This window comes from Protobothrops mucrosquamatus, unplaced genomic scaffold, assembly GCF_001527695.2.
Source record: "Protobothrops mucrosquamatus isolate PMUCROS unplaced genomic scaffold, P.Mucros_1.0 scaffold352, whole genome shotgun sequence".
NCBI classification, from domain to species: domain Eukaryota; kingdom Metazoa; phylum Chordata; class Lepidosauria; order Squamata; family Viperidae; genus Protobothrops; species Protobothrops mucrosquamatus.
This window is the reverse complement of record NW_015386687.1, coordinates 1,095,057-1,116,665: the sequence shown is the minus strand read 5'-3', so window position 1 is coordinate 1,116,665 and position 21,609 is coordinate 1,095,057. Positions and strand designations below refer to the sequence as shown.

General features: G+C 43.3%; 1 protein-coding gene across 1 annotated transcript in view; it reads left to right on the top strand.

Moving 5' to 3' along the window:
• The first annotated feature begins 218 nt into the window (after positions 1-218).
• Positions 219-21,609, top strand: part of SYDE1 (synapse defective Rho GTPase homolog 1) — a 32,946-nt gene continuing 11,555 nt past the window's right edge. The window contains exons 1-5 of the mRNA XM_029284062.1: positions 219-315; positions 4,921-5,619; positions 6,411-7,115; positions 7,565-7,782; positions 8,601-8,727. Coding sequence (XP_029139895.1) covers positions 219-315; positions 4,921-5,619; positions 6,411-7,115; positions 7,565-7,782; positions 8,601-8,727 — 1,846 coding nt within the window. The remainder of the gene's footprint in view (positions 316-4,920; positions 5,620-6,410; positions 7,116-7,564; positions 7,783-8,600; positions 8,728-21,609) is intronic.

Here is a 21,609-nt window from a genome sequence, read left to right as displayed (position 1 = left end):
TCACACACAGACGGCGGAGGAGGGGGGCGTTGCCTCCCTGGCCAGCCTACCTCCGCCACCCCCCGCCTCCCGCCTCCTCGGACTACAAGCCCCAGCAGCAGTTTAGGCTTGGCACGCAAGCTGAGGAGGCATCCGAGGAATTTGCTTCCCGCGGTCCTTGGGCTGAACGTCTCTCCAAGCGTGGGGCACGGCAGGACGGAGTCGCCCGCGGCTGAGTGATGGCCCAGCCTTTAATCAGGAAAACTTTCTCCCGACTGAGGAGCAAGGAACGCCTGGGGAGTAAAAAGGCGGCGCCCGCGCCTCAGAACGATCCAGGTACCTGAGGGGGGGGCACAGGGTAGGGGCTCCCCTGTCCCATCCCCTTGCTGGGAGCACATAGACACCTCGCCCGGCAGGAGGGGGCTGCTGTAGAGTTCTTCGGCATTTCCTCCCCAGCTGTTCCTGAAATAGGTAAAAGGAAACAAAGGGGAAAGGCTACCGAGCTGGGATATGTAGTGCACTCCATCTTTTCGCAATGGCCCTGGGGAGCCCAACCGAGGCCCACGTTCCCGAGCGAATTGCTGAGGCCGTTCTCTAGGACGGCCCACGTTTTTCTGCCCAGCCCCGGCCCCAACCTCCGGATTGAGATGAAAAGCGCCTCTTGTGCCTATCGGCCCGTTGAGTAATAAGGAAGCGGAGTGAACTTGGAACTTATAGTTCTGCAACTTCTGCAGCCCCTGCCTCCTTCCTGAAAGCATTCCCAGCAGTCGGGTGAAAACTGATGTTGGTGGTCGGCCGCGACTTTGATCGCAGGAATAGTAGAAAGAGATTGGGATCGGGACCCTTCTGGTTTTAAGGAAATGTGTTCAGCCAGCTTGAGTGGCCTGTTATTTCACCAAAGAGCCCTGTGTTCCTGAAATAATAGCCCAAAGGGATGGCAGTAGCATCCTACAGCCAGAGAGTGAGTGGTTCATATGGTCACAGGACATGTGACTGCCAGAAAGAATCACTTGACTGGATCTTATGTTCTGGATGCCATTCTGTGCCATCATGTGATTCCATTGTCACAAAGAGTCAGTGTCGAATAATAGTTTAAGTGTTGGAAGTGGACTGAGAAAATCCATGTTCCAATCCCTGGTTGATTGTTGGCTTTGCTTGGTAAACTTGAGACAATCACTCTCTTTCAGCCTGCTCTGCCTCTGAGGATTGTGTTGAGGATAAAGTAAGAGAAGGGTGTACACTATGGTATGCACTACATTTATTACATGCTTCATTTACATGCTGGCTTCCAGTTTTTATTTGCATCCAGCTGCTGCAAATAAAACTCTACCTGACAAGAGATCCACAAATGGCTAGATGAATTAAATGTTAATTCTGCAATAGAATGCAGAAGATGTCAGTTGGCATTTCTTTTAATTAGTCTCTGGTGACACTGTAAGAAGGGTCTAAGGAAATCTTCATACTGTATAGATTCCCTTCTCCATTAGGTCCTTCACAATGAACATTCACAGATTGAATGCTGAAAGTCAGGAAATTGGGGTAAATATTGAAATAATAAAGCAGCATGATTTGTATGAGAGAGGCTTACAGTCATATTGAACTAGGTAGCTAATTTGGGTTTGTTTGGGATTAATAAAAACATACCACTGTGAGCCTCTGGAGAAAGTGGCTTACTCTAAACTTCCTTTCTTCTTTTCTAAATAAAAAGTAATAATCATGTAGCTTGTAGAACTGAGAAGGTAAACATGACATGTACTGTAAATTAAGTGTATTCTACTAGTTATGATAACCGAGAAAAATGCTTTCTTTGAGAGTATCCTACATTTCTGCAGTTTTTACTACTTGTAAAAAAAATGACAAAGCTATCTCAAGATGTGTGACTGTTTTTACCCCCAGCTTTTATCTGAGAATTTTGCACAATACTGATGGAAATGGTAATGAACAATTCCCCAGTCAATGAAATAAAACCTTTTTTAAAAATAGTGAAATAGTGTAATCAAATATGTTGATTAATGAAACAGGATGTTCTAAAATTTTAAAAAGTAACTCTGAAAAGGGAGGTAGTTCTACTGTTTGTGCTCTTTCCAATCTCTCCTGATTTGTGACCTGCGTCTTCATTCTTGAGTTATGCCTGAATCAATGGGCATAACTTCATGTGGAGTTAGTTGGGGACCTACAAAGGGAGCTCTGTATCTTGGCCAAGGAGGGAAATATGCAGTAAACAACAGGAAATCCAACTTGGCGCTAGGTCTCAGCAGCTGGAAGCTTGGGACTTTGCCCTATTGCAATCCTCAGCTGCACGTCTTCAGGCCAACCCCTTCCCAGAACCCCTTTCCCCATACTGCTTAATACTTTCTCATTTTTCTTTTGGCATTATAATAAATTCTGAAAGGTTATTTCACTCAAAGAAACTTTCATTTCTAAGATTGTTGACGGCCAAGAAACATTTACTTTCAGTGTTCCCTTTTGATGTGAATTGAGAGTGTCTGGTTCATTATCTGGTAGCATAATTGAAGTAGAATAGAATAGAGCTGGAAGGTACCTTGGAGGTCTTCTATAGGTCCTCCTGCTCAAGCAGGAGGACCTATACCATCTCAGACAAGTTGATTGTTTAGCCTCTCCTTAAAAATCTCCAGTGATGGAACGCCCACGATTTCTGAAGGCAAGCTGTTCCACTAGTTAATTGTCCTCACTGTCAGGAAGTTTCTCCTTAATTCCAGGTTGCTTCTCTCTTTGATCAGTTTCCAACCATTGTTTCTTGTCCTGCCCTCTGGTGCTTTGGTGACTAACATGACCCCCTCTTCTTGGTGGCAGCCCCTCAAATACTGGAATACTGCTATCATGTCACCCCTATTTCTTCTTTTCTTTAGACTAGCCAAACCCAAGTCCTGCAGCCGTTCTTCATATGTTTTAGTCTCCAGGCTTTAATCATCTTAGTTGCTCTTCTCTGAATTTTTTCCAGACTCTCAACATCTTTTTTGTGATATGCTGACCAAAATTGGCTGCAGTATTCCAGGTGTGGTCTTACTAGGGTTTTATAAAGAGGTACTAATACTTCACATGATCTTGATTCTATGCCTCTGTTTATACAAGCCAGGATTGTATTAGCTTTTTTGGCTGCTGCTGCACACTGCTGGCTCATAGTTAAGTGATCGTCCATGAGGACTTGTCCACTATCTTAATACTTAATACTACTAATCAAGAGAAAACTAGAGTCTAGAACTAAAATTCAGCCTTTTGTAGAAAGGTTTACAGTCCTCCTGAATAGTGAGTGGATGATGGCATCTTCATCCTCATCACTAAATTTGCAGATGGTGATTTTGCACAATTACATATAGTGAGCCAGTGGCATTCTTTCCTGAACTAGCTCAATGTGTCAGTGGTTATATACATCCCTTGATTACATCCTGCCATGACAGCTGCAATATGCTGTACATTGAACTGTCCTTGAAAAGTGGAAGCTACCATGTCTACTAGAAAGCTAAACAGTTCAAAATACAGGAATCATATGATATCTATACTGAAACATCTGCACCAGTTGTCAGTTGCTTACTTGCCACAGTGTAAAGTGCTGGTATTGATTTTTAAAGTCATGAACAGCTTAGGCTCCCCCTCTCCTTATGATCCTATATGTTTATTGAATTCTGCAAGAGAGACTTTTTTTGAAGATGATTCCACTGTTAGAGGGCCATCTTTCAGGAACACAAGAGAAGGCCTGGTTCTACGTTGGTCTCAGACTATGAAGAGCACTCCCTTGGGAGATGCATTTGTCCAGGTCTCTCAGTGTCTAGAAAGTAAATGAAGATATTAGTTATCCCACCTAATTTTGTGTTGTCTGCAAATTGGTTAAGCATTCCTTCTATCATTTCCTTACAAACCCATATGAAGCTCCCTGCAATACAGTAGTGGGATTCAGCCAGTTCTCACCAGTTCAGCAGAACTGGTAGCTAATTTTTTGTTGCCCAGTCCCAGAATGGACTTCCAGAAGTGGCATCCACACAGAGAACCGGTTGTTCACATATTTGAATCCCACCACTGCTGCAATACCTCTCTTCATGTTGCTGAAGAACCATTGATAAGTACTCTTTGGATACATTTTTATGTCTATGTCTTATTTTAATTGTCATGCAACCCAGCCCACATTTAACTATCTTGCTAATCAGAATATTTTGGAATGCTTTGGCATGGCTGAAATCAAGAAATTTTACAATGATAGCATTTCCAGTTTAGTAAGGTAGTTAATGAATAAAAAAGAGATAATAAGATTTGTTCATGACAAATCCATGCTAACTACTGGAATTACTGTACTTCCCCAAGCATTGAAAACTGATCTCTTTATTCTGTTTTAAAATCTTTCCAGGTGTCAATGTTAGATTGAGTGGTCATTATGCATTCAATCTTCATTTTCCTTCTTTTCGAACATAGGGACTTCTTCTCATCTGGCACATGCCCAGTTTGCAGGATTTTTCAGAGATAATATATATAGGGATTTGTCTAGACTATGAACTGATTCCTTCAATATCCTAGGATGCAATTAATTTGGTATTGAAGATATAAACTAATTCAGAATAAAGAGATGGCCATGTTTCCATCAGTCTCAAGCTTCAATATTGCTCCTAGATCTTGCTTTTTTATTTTGGTTTGTTCAGTTTTTGTTAGCTGCCTTGAACATTCTCCAGACTAGAAAGTAAATCACATAAAATGAAAAAAAAATGTGATCAAAGGATGCAACACTTCAGATAATTGCAGGAATGAATCCTAGTATGCAGTAAGCAGCATCTGGGCTCCATTTTCTGTTTAGCAAGAGTCATGTTTAGGCTTTGGCCCTTTTCTGTCATTCTGTCTCCTTATTTGCTATGATTAATTCATAATTATATATTTCTCTGTTAAAACAACTAAGAGGCCATATTGGACAGATTAATAAATCAACTTCTGTTCCAGTAGATCCTCCATTGGAGCTATCAGATGATTTACATCTACCTTCTGAGCCTAAGCCAGTGGATACTGTTCTGTTGGATGATGGATGCCAGAAAAGTGCTGCCATCACTATGTCACGGAAACAAAACTGGGCCAAATTCACCTGGGGCAGTCAAGAGGACTTTCGTAACAGGAGGCTGTGCCAGAGCTTTTCCCCTGTGCCACAGGCCCCTGCAGACATTGGCTCAGTGGCAAATGGACCTAATAAAGATACTGACTTGCTAGCCAGCTACCCGGAGACATGTAACCCCACCCTCAGTGCCAAATATAGCAACCAAGGTGCTTATCTACAAACCCTGGAAAAAAGTAGCCGCCAATGGGTGCTGTCCGCAGGGAAGACTCAGGGGGTAGAAGAGACAGCTTCCATCTCTGCCACTAAGATGAAAGATTTCCACAAGCATGGCAACTCCCAAGGAGAGATCTGGTACAACCCAATTCCAGAGGATGAGGACCTGCATCTCCCGTCCCTTGAAAGGAAGTGTGGTAGTGGTTGTGAAAATAGGGACAAGAAGAGGAACCGAACAGAAGTTAAAGTACTGCATGAATGTATAGATATTGGCAGCTCGCAAAAGGCAATCACTAATGTTGTGCAGATTTCACCAATCCAACTGAGGCATATTAAGCAAGTGGAGATGCTGGGCCATCACCAGTCTAAGACATACGGTGAGCTGGTTCTTAGCAGAGACTCATTTTTCCATGAGCATGAGAACTGCCTTGTGGCTTGGACAATTTAAGTCTGAGGACTGTGGGGAATGGTTGCATGTCATGGGTTTAGTCAAGAGCCAGATTGTTCTTCTTTTATACTGAAGCATGATCTCCTGGAAGTATCTCTTCTTTAAAAGAGAAGACAACTCCAGTCTTTTAATTAACTGCTTTGCTGAGTTAGGTTAGTGGACTGTGCTCAGAGTGCTTAAAAGAGATCCATTCTGAAATGCACAGCAGTGCACCACTAAACCCTGTGAGTTGCTCATGGATGTCTTGAAATGTCATTTACCTTAAACATGTATTGAATTTAAGGCAATTACTAAGGGAAAAGCATCTTCAGTGAAACCAGTACATGTCATTGATTGGGTTGCTGGTTATAGAAGTTTCCATTTGTTTAATCATTCATAATACCATCTACTTTTTTTGGCTGAAAATGTTGAGTTTAGCAGTATGTACATTCATGTTCCTATTAATAATTAAAGTAGTATTTCAATTTTGGGGGTATCTGCAGTAGACAAAGCGGGGAGATCTGCTGCTGCATTAACCATTTATACTGTATCAGATTATTTTGCAGCTTTTCTCTCTTTTTTTGAAATAAGAGGATTGTCTTCTTTAGTTATCCTTTTTTGTGAAAAGCCATGAGACCAGTTTTTTCTCTCCCAGCCTGTTACCCTTGCAGCTTTGGTGCAATGCCTGTTACTTCCTGGATAAGTGGCATTTGGCCTGTCTTACACAGTCTCTCTCCTCAGGAAAGGTGCCTGTTGCAACTGTGGAACCTGAAGAAAGTTCAGCCAGTGGCATGCTGATGGCCCAGAACACCAATGCCAATAAAAAGAGCCATTCTTTCAGCAAGACCAAGTCCCCAGGCCCAGTACAAAGTCTTTCCATGAAGATGAAGAAACTGCCAGAGCTGAGGCGGAAACTAAGTCTGCGTAGCTCCCGTCCTCGAGGGCCAGAAGGGAGCTCTTCTGCTAAGGAGTCAGGGAATGTCATCAGCCGCTACCATCTTGACAGTAGTGTGGTATCTCAGCGACCTGTGACCAGCAATGGGGGATATTTGAGTGACAGTGAATCCCCAGAGCTGCTGTCTAAGGCGGAAGCATGCCTTGGCCTTGAAGGGTCATCATTCTGGCTGTACAGTTTTGCTGAACAGCCTAGCTGTCTACAGCATCTCTCTGGTCTTGTCAGCATCCACCTGCTGGGGATCCAGGGCTTCAAGCCTCCCAAAGCTGAAACCAAAGAGCTCTTCTGCATTCTTCAAGTAGACTCTGTTAACAAGGCTCGCACAGCCCTCCTGCCTTGCCAGGCTGCTGTCCTCACTCTCAACCATTCTTTCCAGCTGGAGCTTGAGGATGCCCAACTTCTCAAAATGGTGGTCTTCTCCTGTGATCCTACTGTGGGCAAGAACCGAGTTTGCTGCCACGGTACCATCATTCTGCCCCAGGTTTTTCAAGGTGAGGAAGACTGTTGAGGCACATGCCAATAGACAGTTTTCTAAGGAATTACAGATAGAAATAATGTCCTTTGCAGTTCACCTGCTCAGGAACATATAGTAGGAAGCTACCTTCTGCCGGATCAGATCATATTTTTACTAGTTCAGAAGAGACTAGATTGAAGGGTCTCAATCCACCATCATTCCCATTAAAGGTTACTTTTAAACTTGTGGTGGGATGAAAGTCAAAGTTGTAACCCCATTCATGCAAGGACTGTACTCTCTTATTGTCTCTCTCCTTCCTGCCAGCAGGGCACAGGATCTAAGTCCTGCTCAAGATAGTAAAGTGTTGGATAGATCTCAAGAGCTTCTAATATGGATTGACCCCATGGCATTGCGTGGTCTGGGGAAGGGGATGGGGAAGTGGGGATCCATTGTGGTCCTCACATTCTCTAACATTTCTGGTTTTAGGTTGTAGGACCCAGCAGTTGGCACTACAACTGGAGCCTCAGGGGCTTCTTTACATCAAACTCACTCTGGTGGATCAGTGGGATCTAGCTAACTCTGAACAGGAACCACAAGTCTTTGGAGTGAAGCTGAATCAGCTGGTGAAAAGAGAAGGTGCTGCCATCAAGGTGCCACTCCTAATTCAGAAATGCATAACCCAGATTGAGAAACGAGGATTGAAGGTGAATGTTCTCCATACCCAAAGCAACCAATTTCCTAAGTTAAATGTAGTGTCTTCTACAAAACAGAGTAGCTCAACCTGACCATCTCCTTTCTCCCAACCCAGATGTCTGTTTTTTGCAGTATGCCATCCATGTGGGATTTATTTATTTATAGAACATACATGGCCACTTATCTCATACAAGGATTCTAGGCAGCTCACAACCAACCCTAAAACATAGTTAAAAATGAAGATACTTTCCCTCCAAGTTCCAGACCAAACATTCTCACAATTCAGCCCCATATACTAGCCCAATGCTTGGGGGAAGAGCCAGGTCTTCAGAGCCTTTCAGAATACTAAAATGGTAGGGATCCCTCTGATCTACAGTGGGAGGATGTTCCTCACCCAAAAGGCACACCTTCAAATTCCATCTAATAGCAACATTTAAGGGAAGGGATCTTGAGTGCACCCACCCTATCTAATTTAGTAGGACAGGCAGATACCAGCAGGGAGAGGCATTCCTTTAAGTAACCTAGCCTTATGCCATTAGGGCTGTTAAGATGATAATCAGCACCTTGAATTGGCGCTGGAAAGCAACTGCATGCCAGTGCCACTTACACAGCAGTGGTATTACTTGAATGAACCACAAGGCATCCAAAACTGCAAGTGCTGCTGCATTCTATACAGTTACAGCTTCTAGATAATCTTCAAGGTCAGCTCTGTGCGAAGGCATTATACTAATTCAAATGGGAGGTGATTAAGACATGGGTGACTTCTTCCCTAACTATTGCTTGCAGCACTGTCTGATTATCCAGGTGATCAGCTCTGTTCTGTTTGTAGGTGGTAGGCCTGTATCGCTTATGTGGCTCAGCAGCAGTGAAGAAGGAATTACGTGATGCCTTTGAGAGGGATAGTGCTGCTGTTGTTCTTTCTGAAGATCTTTATCCAGACATCAATGTGATTACAGGTTGGTGCCTACAACTGGACTCTTGTTAGACTTATTGACTGAAAAAGTTCCCAGTGGGCTCTGGAAAGACTTCTGGAATTAATAACATGTAGGCAGGTCACATTACCAATACCAATGTGGAGTGTGGAAAAAAATCAATTTAGAAACACACTGGAACTCATTGACTGCTGGGTCAATTAAAGCAAGTTTACTGCTCTTACTGAAACATTTGCTCACCATCCATCACTATTATGGGATCAAGGCTTTCTAGCTATAACCCTTCTTCCCTGTGTGAAGTGCAACAGATTCTTGAGGTTCTCCCTGCACATCCAGCCTTTTGAACCCACTCTGCATTTCTCTGTTGCTATGCAGTTCTTTCCCTCCTCTTCATAGTACAGATCACAGTTAAAAGAAGCTCAAGGAATTCTGTCTTATGTGAAAGGTGCTGACTCTTCTACAGACAGGTTGAAGGTATTGGAAAAAGACTCATGTAAGCTGCTGGGAACTGGGTTTCCCTCTCCAAACTTTTTTACCTGAATTCAGGCCTTCCCCAAGTTTACACAGACTTATCAGCCAGGCAGTGCACATCTTGGTCCACCTCTTGGAAACAGAGCATTCAAAAGCTCCACATAGGATTTCTGGAACCATGAAACAACTTAGTCTTCCTTTCCTGAACTAACTATTAGTGGAACTGAAGTCTGATAGGACATCAACTTTGCATTTCTGAAAGTTCAGGGGATAAAGAGTGGGATAAGAAATCCATTAAATGCTAAACAGATAGTTGGCACATTCAGGAACACTAAGAAAGGTCTCCTTAGCTTTATTTGGGTGTGTTATTGTAAACTGTCCCGTTTGGCACTTTCAACAAAAGAAACTCCTAGCTCTTTAGATTGACCAAGACTGTAGCTTTATTGAAAAATCCATCTAGGCACGGCAGAAGCAAAGTCAGTTTTGGGATTTTTCCTACAAAAACCCACATAGATAACTTCCTTTTTCCCTCTGGGTCACCATAGTTCACCAATTAATTCTTTTGCTTTGGGAAAAGCTGTCTGCTTGGTCAAAACATTCTTCATTACTTGGCCTTGTTAGATAATGTCTCCCCAGCAACAGACCATTCACTTGCATTCCATAGCCTCCCTCCACCCTTAGGAATTCACCACCCTCCTTTTGTCACTGTTTGGCAAAGCTGCGAGTGAAAGCAAGTACATGCAACTATGGAGTTAACTCAGGTTTGACATGCCGACCCTTCAGAAGAATGATAGCCCTGGAAAATAAAACACAATAGTGCAAACATTAGACATTACTGTCCACTTCCAAGACCACCCTACACTTGACCTGGCCTGGATGCTCAGCATGAAATATGCACACTAACCTAACTGCCTTCACATCTGATGCTGCCACTCATTCTGCATTGGCTAGAGGGTAGCGTCTCCATAATACTAAATACTGCAGTTTCCCTCTGTCGTACCGGGAGTGAAGAATATCTTTAATTTCATAGTGTTCCTCTCCTTTGACCAGAATAGGAGGAGGAGGAGGCACTTCGGCAATGAGTCTTAATCCTGAGCTGCGGAAAGGTTTCAGCAGACTGCAGTGAAATACAGGGTGGGCTCGCTTAAAGCTTTCTGGCAGCTGCAATTCTACAGTAACCGGATTTATGATCTGGGTAATTGGAAAAGGCCCTATATACTTTGGACCCAACTTTTTACCTGCCTCAGGTTGAGAAATTTTGTAGACAGGTACACTTTATCTCCCACCTTGAATTCCCCCCCTTTTTTGTCTGCTTGCTTCTTTGATATTTCCCTAGCTTTCTGTAATGCTCTGTGTGCTAAACCCCCCCCCCCATGTTTCCTTTAAGGTTTCCGTCCACTCAGCCAATGAAACCAAGGACGGTCATCCCTGAGGGATCTCTGGCATCAGCACAAACTCCACCCCAGTAGCAATCCTGAAAGGGGTAAATCCTGTGCTACTATGCACGGAGTTATTGTATGCCATTTCTGCAAATGGCAGGAGTTTGGCCCAATAGGTCTGTTGGTAATTGACATAACATCTCAGGTACTGCTCTAACATTGAATTGGTCCATTCACAGGCTCCATTGGTACTGCGAGGGTAGGCGGAGCTAAGACCCTGTGAGGGCCAATCAGCTTAAGGAATTCCCACCAAGTTTTGCCATGAACTGCACTCCACGGTCTGAGATGATGCACTCTGGGACTCCATGCAGTTGGTAGATATGTTTTTTGAACAGCTTTGCCAGGGTTTGGGTGGAGGAAACCTTTGGGCATACCACAGAATGTGCCTGCTTGGAGAATAAGTACATAATGGTCCAAATTACATTGTTTCCCTGCACTGTCTGGCAAGTCCACAAAGTCCATGGAGATTTCCTCCCAGGGGCTCTGTAAGGACCTGCCTCAGCTAGTGCTCCCAAGAAACCAGAACTCTTGAAACTGGTTCCGATAGATGGAACCAAATAAATCAGAACTCTGAGCCTTGAATCTTCCTCAAAGATAGCTTCCGGAGGGAGGGGACATTCAGCATTTCTAGGTTTTTATCTGTCCAGACCTCAAAGGGAATCTTGCTACCCTCCAGGAACTGTCTCCATGTAAGGAGAGCCCATCGGACTGCATAAGCCTCCTTTTCCCAGATAGCCCAGCGCCTCTCAGTGTTGTACAACAGACATGTAAGCACACGGTTGTAATTCCCCTTTGGCATTCTTTTGGAGTAGGACCGCCCCCACTGCTATATCACTGGCATCCGCCTGTATTACAAACGGCTTGTCAACTCTACAATGAACCTGGCTGAAGCCATCTTGCTTGTTTTCAGTTGCCACAGGAATGGGGGGAGGAATGGGGAGTTTTATGCTAGTCTAAACATTTCTCTGTCCTGTGAGAACCAAGGTCATTTCTGTTCATTAGACTGGGGGTTGAGCTTAATGTTAGAAAGCCCACCAAACTGTTCTATTAGGAAACGTAGTTGATTGCGTAGTTTCTGGGATGGGAAGTTTAACTTTGTAATACTGTAACCTTTGGAGGGAATTTTAGTCTTGGTTTCACTTTTGACCCTGCCGATACTTTGTAGTCAATAAACATATTCTTGGAAGAAAACTCAAGCCTCGGAGTTCTGCTTTAATTGGTTTCATCTATCGCAGACATATCAAACACAAGGCCCGGGGGCCGGATGTGGCCCGTGACGTGGTTTCATGTGGCCCGCGAAGCCATCCTGGAAACAGTGAGGGAACCGCCCCTGCTGCCTTGGCCCTGGCCCAGGCCGGCTGGGAGCCAATGTACAATTTTGTGGTGGCCATCTATGCTGAAACGCATTCAGTCTTAGCTCCACAAGGCCGTCTAGAAACAGCAAGGGACCGGCCTCTGTAGCGTTGGCCCCACCCCCTGGGTGCGCACTGAGGAGGTGTCACCCTTTGTGAGGAATGAAGAAATGCACCATCGCCTGGAAGTGGCCAGCAAATGGCCCTCGCCTACTTCACATATCCAGCTTGATGGGCTCTGGGGGAGGGGTTTCAGCAGGCTCTTCCAGTGGACCATGCCTTGGTGCTTGCCCTGGTCCCACCCCCTTCTGCCAGAGACCCTCAGATCTGTCCCACTCCTGCCCAGGCCCCCACAGACACCCTTAACGCGACAATGTAGAGCTGGCCATGCCCACCCAGTAGGCCACACCCACTCCAACCACACCCACCCAATAGGCTGTGCCCACCCTGGCCACACCTACCCAGCCCCCCGAGGACAACCGCAATGCTGATGTGGCCCTCAATGAAATTGAGTTTGACACCCCTGATCTATCGGAACCATGACACGGCTCCTCTGGGTTGAGGTGTTTCAGGATTGACTCCGCAGCAAACAGGTGCTTCAACATTTCAAAAGCGGCTTGGCAGTTAAGGAACCAATCCAGGGGCTGACTGGGTTTTGGTTTTGCCCCTCCCCCTGTCTTTAGCAAATTGGTGATTGGTAGGGCTATCTGGGCGAAGGTGGAGATGAATTGGCGGTAAAAGTTCATGAAGCCCAGAAAACTCTGTAGTTGCCCTCTGATCCGAGGGGGCTCCCACTCCAGTATTGCCTTCACCTTTCTGGGATCCATCTCCAATTCCTCACTGGAGATCTGGTATCCCAGGTAGTCTAAGTAGCTCTTGTGGAATTCACACTTAGACAGCTTGGCGTAGAGTTGGGTTTCTTACAATTTTCTGAGTATGGCTCTGACCAGCTTCAAGTCTTCTTCAGGAGTCTTGGTGTATACTAATATATCGTACAGATGCTTATGCAGGATCTCATTTATCAGTTGTATGAATACAGTGGGACCCCTTGCAGCCCAAATGGCATTACTCAGAACTGATAGCAGCCTAGGGGCAATTGAACCTGTTTTCCACTCATCCCCTTCCTTAATCCTCACTTGATAATACCCCTCCCTCAAGTCCAGCTTCGTGAAGTTCCTTCCCTTTGCCAAATAGCCTAGCTTGTCCCTCATAAGGGGGTGAGAGTACATGTTTTCCACACATATGCAGTTCAGTCCCCTATAGTCAATACATAGTCTAAGGGACCCGTCCTCCTTTTCTTTGAAAACCACCGGGGGCCCCATTCTCAATTTTGCCAGCTGGATGAACCCCCTCCCTAGGTTCTGCATGAATGCATTTAGGTTGTCCAGTTCCCATGCCCCAGCATTGTGCAGGGACATGCTGCCCTCCCGGTTGGATGCCACTGCATAAACCTGGGCTGCATCATCTGGGTACATTCCCCTATAACCTCCATGTGATGCTATATCTGGCCTAAGAAGTGAACCAGTTGCTGCTGTTCCCTGCAAGTGGGATCCATTTGTCCTGGCAGGTGCTGGCACCACCGGCTGAAGGAATGGAGGGGACAGGATAGTTAGTGACTTCACTGCCCCTGTCTCGGCCACAGTTACCTTGGGTCCCAGTGATGCTGCTCCCTTGATCTCCAGGCCTCTGAACCTCTCTCCCAGCTGCTCCATTGATGGGCTGTGGGCGGTAGCAGGGAGCTTCCACTCAACCAGCTTGTCCCATTCCACCAACTGCCTCTCCTTCCATTAGGCGGTCCTTGGCCTCTGCCACCTTTCCCATGTTCATTGCCCGCCTTTCCCATGTTCATTGCCCTGGTATGGGGCATCCCACAGTTGTTTCCTTAAGGTCACTGACTTTGGTTCTAGCTTTTCAGCCCTCAGTTTGGGACATGCGCATCCTTGCCCCAGTCTGCCAGGGCTTCTTGACCCAGGGGCTCCTCCAGCTTCTTCCTCTCCTCCGATTCTTTGCCTGTTGCCAACATCTCAGTTCTTTAGCTTCCTGGTGGGATCCAGGTAGGCACTACTGCAAGAACTGACTTAACGTTAACCGTCCCATTTGGCACATTCAACAAAAGAAACTCCTGGCTCTTTAGATTGAACAAGAGTGTAGCTTTACTGAAAAATCCATCTAGGCATAGCAGAAGCAACCTCAGTTGTGGGATTTTTCCCATGAAAATCCATATAGGTAACTTCCTTTTCCCCTCCAGGCCATCCACAGTTCATAGTTCACCAATTGAGTTCAGTTATTTTGCTTTCGGAAAAGCTGTCTGCTTCAGTCAAAACATTCTTCATCACTTGGCCTTGTTAGATAACATCTCCCCAGCACCAGTCCATTCACTTGCATTCCATACTGTCCCTCCACCCTTAGGAATTCACCACCCTCCTCCTGTCACTGTTTTGCAAAGCTGCAAGCGAAAGAAGGTACAGGCAACTATTGAGTCAAGTCAGGTTTGACAGTTATACAAATTCATTTATCATTTTTGAACAGTAAGGCACCACATTATTTGAGAAGTGCTAGTTTAAGGAGCTGCAGACCAGTGCTTTTGTCCCCAAACCTCAAGTGCCACTCTTTAAAGCAAAAACAAACAGAATTGTAAGGAGGTAAAACTTCAAGCATTTTTTATTCAATATTTCTGTCCAGAAAAAGTTTATATAGATCAGGGGTTCTCAACCGGGGGTGCTCACACCCCATGGGGGTGCGAGACAATATTCCAGGGGGTGTGAAATCTTGGGTTTTCAAAATTATAGTGTATATGCATAATTCGTTGCTGTTATTTTGAACTTTTGTAAGGGGTGCGAGAATATATCAGAAGTGTTCTAGGGGTGCGGGGTATAGAAAGGTTGGGAGCTGCTGATATAGATGAAAGAGACAAACTGTCAGGGATTATATTGCTGATACAACTAAAGATATGGAGACTAAATATGAATAATGCAATCTTTAATTAAGGGTTTTCTCAAGCCATTTTGATACTATTTCCCACCTTTTAAATACCATGGATCCAAATACATATTTTATAAAGTACGCTTTGGCCACTGGAGGGGACACTATGACAAAAAAAAAGGCAACCCAGATCACCATTCAGAAGAAGAATGTGTGTAAGCACCTGCCTCAGTTAAATCTCCCAAGAAAGAAAAACTCTTGAAACTTGCATTGTTTCAATAAGATCTTTTATTGGAAGGTATTGACAGCAGGAAAGTAAGGCAGGATCTGAGGCTTTCCTGTATGAAAGGTTAGATTAAAAGAACCCAGTCAAACCCCATCCCAACTGTCCATCTGGCTGGTTCAAACAGAGCTAATCCATAGGTGTCAAATTGTTGTGGGAAAGAACCGATAAGGCACCACTCTCAAGGCTGTCAGGTCTCTCTGCAGCTTTTCCCCTCCACCTGGAGATAAGGCAGATGGCCGGAGGCACATTCCATTCTCACCCCAAGAAAGATGCTTGAAAGAGGAAGGAACAAAGCAAAGGAAATACTCTGCAGAATATCCATAGGTCCTCCCCCCCATCAGAATGGCAGAATCCGAAAATGAGGAGAAAAATGAAAGAGCCACCTGAAGAAAGACAAAATAATAACAGAAAGATAAAAGGAAATGCAATGGTTAGTCAGGTTTGTCAGGATAGCGAGTGTGGAACCTTTTAAATAACTTAGGGGCTCTTGCATGTTTTTTATGTACCCACTCATTTTGGGAGGCTGGGAGGTCTTTCCATGCCACCAGATATTGGATTGACCTATGGTGTTTCCTGGAGTCTAAAATCTCTTTAACTTCAAAGTATTGTTCTCCTTCCACCATAATAGGTTGTGGTGGGAGAGGTGCAGTTGGCCTTAAGGGCGAGCTCAGCTCCGGCTTTAATAAACTACAGTGAAATACCGGATGAACCTGTCTTAATGTTTTGGGGACTTCCAGTTCTATTATGACAGGGTTAATGTGTTTGATGGGGAAGGGTCCCACAAACTTTGGGCCTAGCTTCTTTGAAGGTTGTAAAGACTTCAAAAACTTGATGGACAGATATACCATCCCCCACCCTGAAAGGCTTTGGCGCCACCCATTTCTTGTCTGTCTGCACTTTATGAGCTTCTCTAGCCTCATCTAACGCTTTTCTGACCACTGGCCATTTATTTATTTATTTATTTATTTATTTATTTATTTATTTATTTAGTAATTGTATAATCCACTCCTTCAGGGAAGGGATGGTGGGTTTGTTGGCTGGCAATTCAGGCATCGGGTTGAAGCTCTGTCCTGAAGTGATATGAAATGGGGTGTAGCCAGTACTAGAGTTCACTGCATTGTTGTAAGCCACCTCAGCGAAAGGTAGTAGGTCAGTCCAGTTATCTTGTTGGTAGTTTATAAAGCATCTCATGTATTCTAGTACTCAGTTCATTTGTTCTGTCCCCCCATTCGTTTGCGGATGATGACTAGATGACAGGCCCTGGTCGGTACCTACCAGACCCAAAAAAGCTTTCCAGAACTGAGGTGAATTGGATCCTCTATTTGATATTTTGTGCTGTGTGGCTCCATGCAGCTGATAGATGTGCTGCACAAGCAGCTCAGCCAAGTCTTTAGCAGTTGGAATTTTTTGGCACGGTATAAAGTGGGCCTGCTTGGAGAACAAATTTCTCACCACCCAAATGACAGTATTTCCAGCGGTCTCTGGTAGCTCCACGATAAAGTCCATAGAAATCTCTCTCCAGGGAGCTGGAGGGCTTGCGCCCACCTATAAAAGGCCAGGTTGACTTCCGGTTCTGGGTTGCGGCGCAGACGGTCATGTGGAGAGACTTCTCTCTTCGCTGGCCGGTTTCCCTCCACCGGTAGACCCTTAACAGGGTCGAAAAGTCACCCTGGAGGGGCGACTACCATTGAGGAGGCCCCTCGTCTGACTGCGGAAGGGCGGCAGCTCCTTCCGCGGTCCGAGCCAGCTCCTTAGGGCTGACAGAGAAAAGATCGGCCAGTGAAATGGTCAATCACTTAGCCGCACCAGCCGAAAGTCAGAAGAACAGCTAAGCGTAAAGAACCACCTTGGAGGATCCGGGTGAGACCTTTCCTTCCCTCCCTTTGCCCTAACTACTTTCCTGTAAAAAGCTTCTGAACTACTTCCCTGCTTTGAGAGAGCGGTGTCTGCTTACTTGGGAAAAAGAGCCCTGGAAACAAAAGAAATAAAATAGCTAACTTTTATTGACTATTTAATTTTGGGAATACCTAGGGGTCCTGAAAAAATTCCTACTATAGAACATTATTATTATTATTTTACTTATTATGTTGGAGATATCTGCTTTTTTTCTCTATTTCCCTAACGAGATAAAATTTTATTAACTTGGAAAAAAAGATCTTATAGTCTACTGAGGACATCTTGTGGCGAACATTGTTACTGCAACTGTATTTCCTTTTGGTGTTTGAAGATGGATTTGACCTTCAAATGATAATAAAAGGGAAAAGACAAAGGACTTGAAACAGCTGGGTGGTGAATTTGTTTACTAGAAATTGTGGAGGTGGATACTTGTTGACTTTTAGTAAATATAGCCTCCACTAAAAGATTAAAAGACTATTTCACCACTGAAATGGAGGAATTTTACCCACAGCTTGATTATGAGCTTATATTGGAAAAAAAATGGGAAGCTACGGAGTACATGAAATCTTGGAGAAAGATTAAAGATGATATTTCAGAACCACAAATTGAATCTCAAACAATGGATCATTCTATAGGCCAAGGAACAATAGAGGAGGAACAGATTAGCTTCAAAGAGGTCTCTACGCAACAATATACACAATTTAAAGAGAATTACGCCACAAGTCAAGAAACAACAGAAAAGGAACTAATTAACACAGAAGAAGAGATTATACAACCCCATGCACAATTTATGGAGAACTTTGATGATCAAAGAATGACTTTAACTGAGATACCTGCAGTATCAAAAACAACAGGAATTGACATTCAGACATGTGTTACTGAAAACTGTGAAAACATGGATAATCAACTAGTAACTACAACATGGAATAAAATTGATTACACTATCCAGATGATACTGGAAGAAGGGGAAGAGAACTTCGACCAGACAGAAGTGTCAATAAATACTCCTATTCAAATATTGAGATTCGATGATACAGAAGCTTTATTATGGAAACCGGTTTGGCACAGAAAGAAAGCCAGAGTTAGATTTAAAAATGCAATTTAAAATTTTACTTAATGGGTTAAAAAGGCTTTAGAGATCTTGACTGACTTAATAATTATCGGAGTATGTGAATTCAGTAAGAAAATGTCTTTTGTAATAATATGCTTGTCTTAGATATGATAATTATTGGGAGGGGATTTAAATTTTACCTAATGGGTTAAAAAGACTTTTTATGGACATAGATTGATTAATAGAATATATATTTAAAATAAAGTAGAAATGCATTTTCTGAGTAATATTTTTATTTTAGGTAGGATAACTATTTTGTAATGGAAGGAGGATAAGAGGGATTTGTGACAAGAGAAGAAATGGTATTAATAAATGAATTATTAGATTAAGAAATAGAATATATATGGAAAATACAAGAATGTTACTATTGGAATAATATATGCATTTATTTATTTATTTTCAAAGAAATTTTATTATTTTTCATCATAAAAAACAATCATAAGCATAAATAAACACAGTAAAAGGTAAAATACCCCCCCCACCCCAGACTTCCCAAACCTAATCCCAGGATAATATTCATATATAAATAAACAAATACTAATATCTCTAACTCCACAGAATATCTTAATCTACATGAAAAGATAGAAAGAGTAAACAAAATAAAAAAATCTAAAAACCTAAGTTGTATTCTACCACTCTATGCTTCTTTTGAATATAAACAATCCATCTTCTCCATATTGATAAAAATTGTTCATTCGAGTAATTCTTCAGATAAGCCGAAATTTTTGCCATTTCAGCAAGATTCGAAACTTTCAATCTCCAGTCTTCCATTGTAGGCAGAATTGGGCTCTTCCAATTTTGGGCTATCAGCAAACGGGCAGCAGTTAAACAGTAAAGCATCAAATTTATTTCTTTTGCATCTAAATCTTGCACAATACCTAAAAGAAACAGCTGTGGGAGAAAAATAATCCTTTTTTTAAAAATTTGCTGTAAGTTCCACCACAATTGTATCCAAAAGGCCTTAATAACCTTACAAGTCCACCACATATGAAAAAAAGTTGCATCTGGATGTCCACACCTCCAACACTTGGATTCATAATTCACATAAATACGAGACATAGTTGAAGGATCCAGGTGCCATCTATAAAACATTTTATAAAAATTCTCACGTAAATTTTGAGCTTGTGTAAACTTCACATTTCTCACCCAGATTAACTCCCAAGTGTCCATAGGTATTGTTTCTCCTATATTTTGAGCCCATTTGATCATACAATCTTTAACTAATTCAGTTTCTGAGTCCAATTCTAATAAAACATTATATATCCTTTTAATATGTCATTTAGCACCATCTCTTACTTGCTTCAAAAAATTCCCGTCTTCCATAACAAAAATAGTCTTTTTATCAGTTCGCCATCTATCTTGAATTTGTCTATACAGAAGCCAAGAAAAATTTGGATTATTTTGCTTCAAAACTTCTATTGATTTTAAGCACCAGTTGCCACCACCACTCTGGTATAACAAATCTTTATATGTAAGTCCCTCCATCACCACTCCTCTGGTTATGGTTTGAAAAATATGTGATGGTATCACCCATTATTACGTTAGGAAAAAAGGGAAACGAGAGAAGTGAACAATATGTTTATTCAAGGCTAAATTGAAATATGGTAATTCTAAATTAGTAAAGCTTAAAAACAGGATTTGGATTTTAATAGATGAAATGTTATTGATGACTGTTTTGATTGATTGAATCTTATTTAGAAATGTATTAATTTGAATATGTTATACTATATGAGGGAAACAGAGAGGGAACTTTTAATGAATTAACCTGAGATATATGTATGATTTTGTTTTTGGATGATTAACTTCCCCACCACCACAGTGTTTCTCAAGCATTTTGATGTAAAAATTAAAAAAACAATAAAACTTGCTTTAAAAAAAAAAGGCCAGGCATTTTCCCTTGCCTCTGCTTTGCTGCTGCACAGATGGGACAACTAGCCACATAGCTTTCAATGTCCTTCTTTAGGGATGGCCACCAGAATTGTCCCTTTACTAATCCAAAGTGTCCAACTAACTTCGAGTCGTGGCAGAGTTGCATGATTTTTAACCTCTGGGTTGTAGGAATATATAATTTTCCCCCTACCCATGGCAGTTCATTGTTCACCGAACAGAGATTTTTGTGGCTAAGAAACCACTAATCCTTCTCCAGTGCTTGTCTGAATTCCATGCTTGCTGTGCTGTCCAGGGAATTCCATGCTTGCTGTGCTATCCATCACCCTTGCTTATGCTCTCGTGGTGATGGGAGCAACTAGTTGTTTCATGGGTAGCAGTGGTTTGACAACTTCAGCTTTTGTGCTGTTGTATTGCGGCAGTCTTGACAGGGCTTCCGCTAGGAAGTTTTTCTCCCCAGGCAAATATCGGATGGTAAAATAGAATCGATGGAAATGTTGGGCCCACTGAGCTTGTTTGGGGACAGCTTCCTTTTAATGCTTCAACATTTTTGTGATCAGCCCATATTTGGAAGGTGATTTTGTTCCCTTCCAGGAAGTGTCTCCAAGTGAGGAGGGCCCATAGCATGACATATGCTTCCTTCTCCCACACTGCCCATCTTTGTTTGGTCTCTGTGAGTTTCTTTGAGATATAGGCGCAAGGTTGCAACTGGCCTTCTTGGTTTTCCTGGAGTAACACTGCTCCCACCACTACGTCACTGGCATCAGCCTGAATGATGAATGGATTCTCTGGATCTGGGTGTTTAAGCACTGGTTTGACGGAGAAAAGCCTCTTTAATTTTTCAAATGCCACCTGGCATTCCATAGTCCACTTCAAAGGCTGGCTGGGTTTTGGCTTTTCCTCCCCCTTTGTTTTTAACAAGTTAGTAATGGGAAGTGAGATTTGCACGAAAGAGGAGATGAATTGCCAATAGAAGTTAGTGAAACCCAGGAAACTTTGTAACTGCCTCTGGCTGCATGGCAGTGCCCACTCCAGTACAGCCCACACTTTTTCTGGATCCATTTCCACCCCCTTATGGGAAATACAGTAGCCCAAATAGTTTATTTTTTATTTATGGAACTCGCATTTTGAAAGTTTGGCTTAGAGCCGGGCTGCACGGAGATTATTCAGAACTGCTCTGACTAATTTGACATATTCAGTTTTTGTTTTGGTATAGATTAAGGTGTCATCCAAGTACACCAAAACCCCCTTGTACAGGTGCTCCTGGAGGACCTTATTAATCAGCTGCATGAAAACAGCTGGTGCCCCTTGCAGCCCAAAGGGGAGCACTTTGAATTGGAAATTGTTGTGTCCTGAGCCTGCAAAAGCAGGCTCGGGACGTTGCAAGAGTCCCGGGCATTTGCAAAAGCTGCCCGGGACCAGACTGAGTGGCGCCGGCCTTGTGCGCATGCGCAAGGTGGGAAAATACCGCCTCATGATTGGTTGAACTTGCCCGGGGATCAGAAGGTATAAATAGAGGCCTGCGTGCCTCTGCTCGGGTTG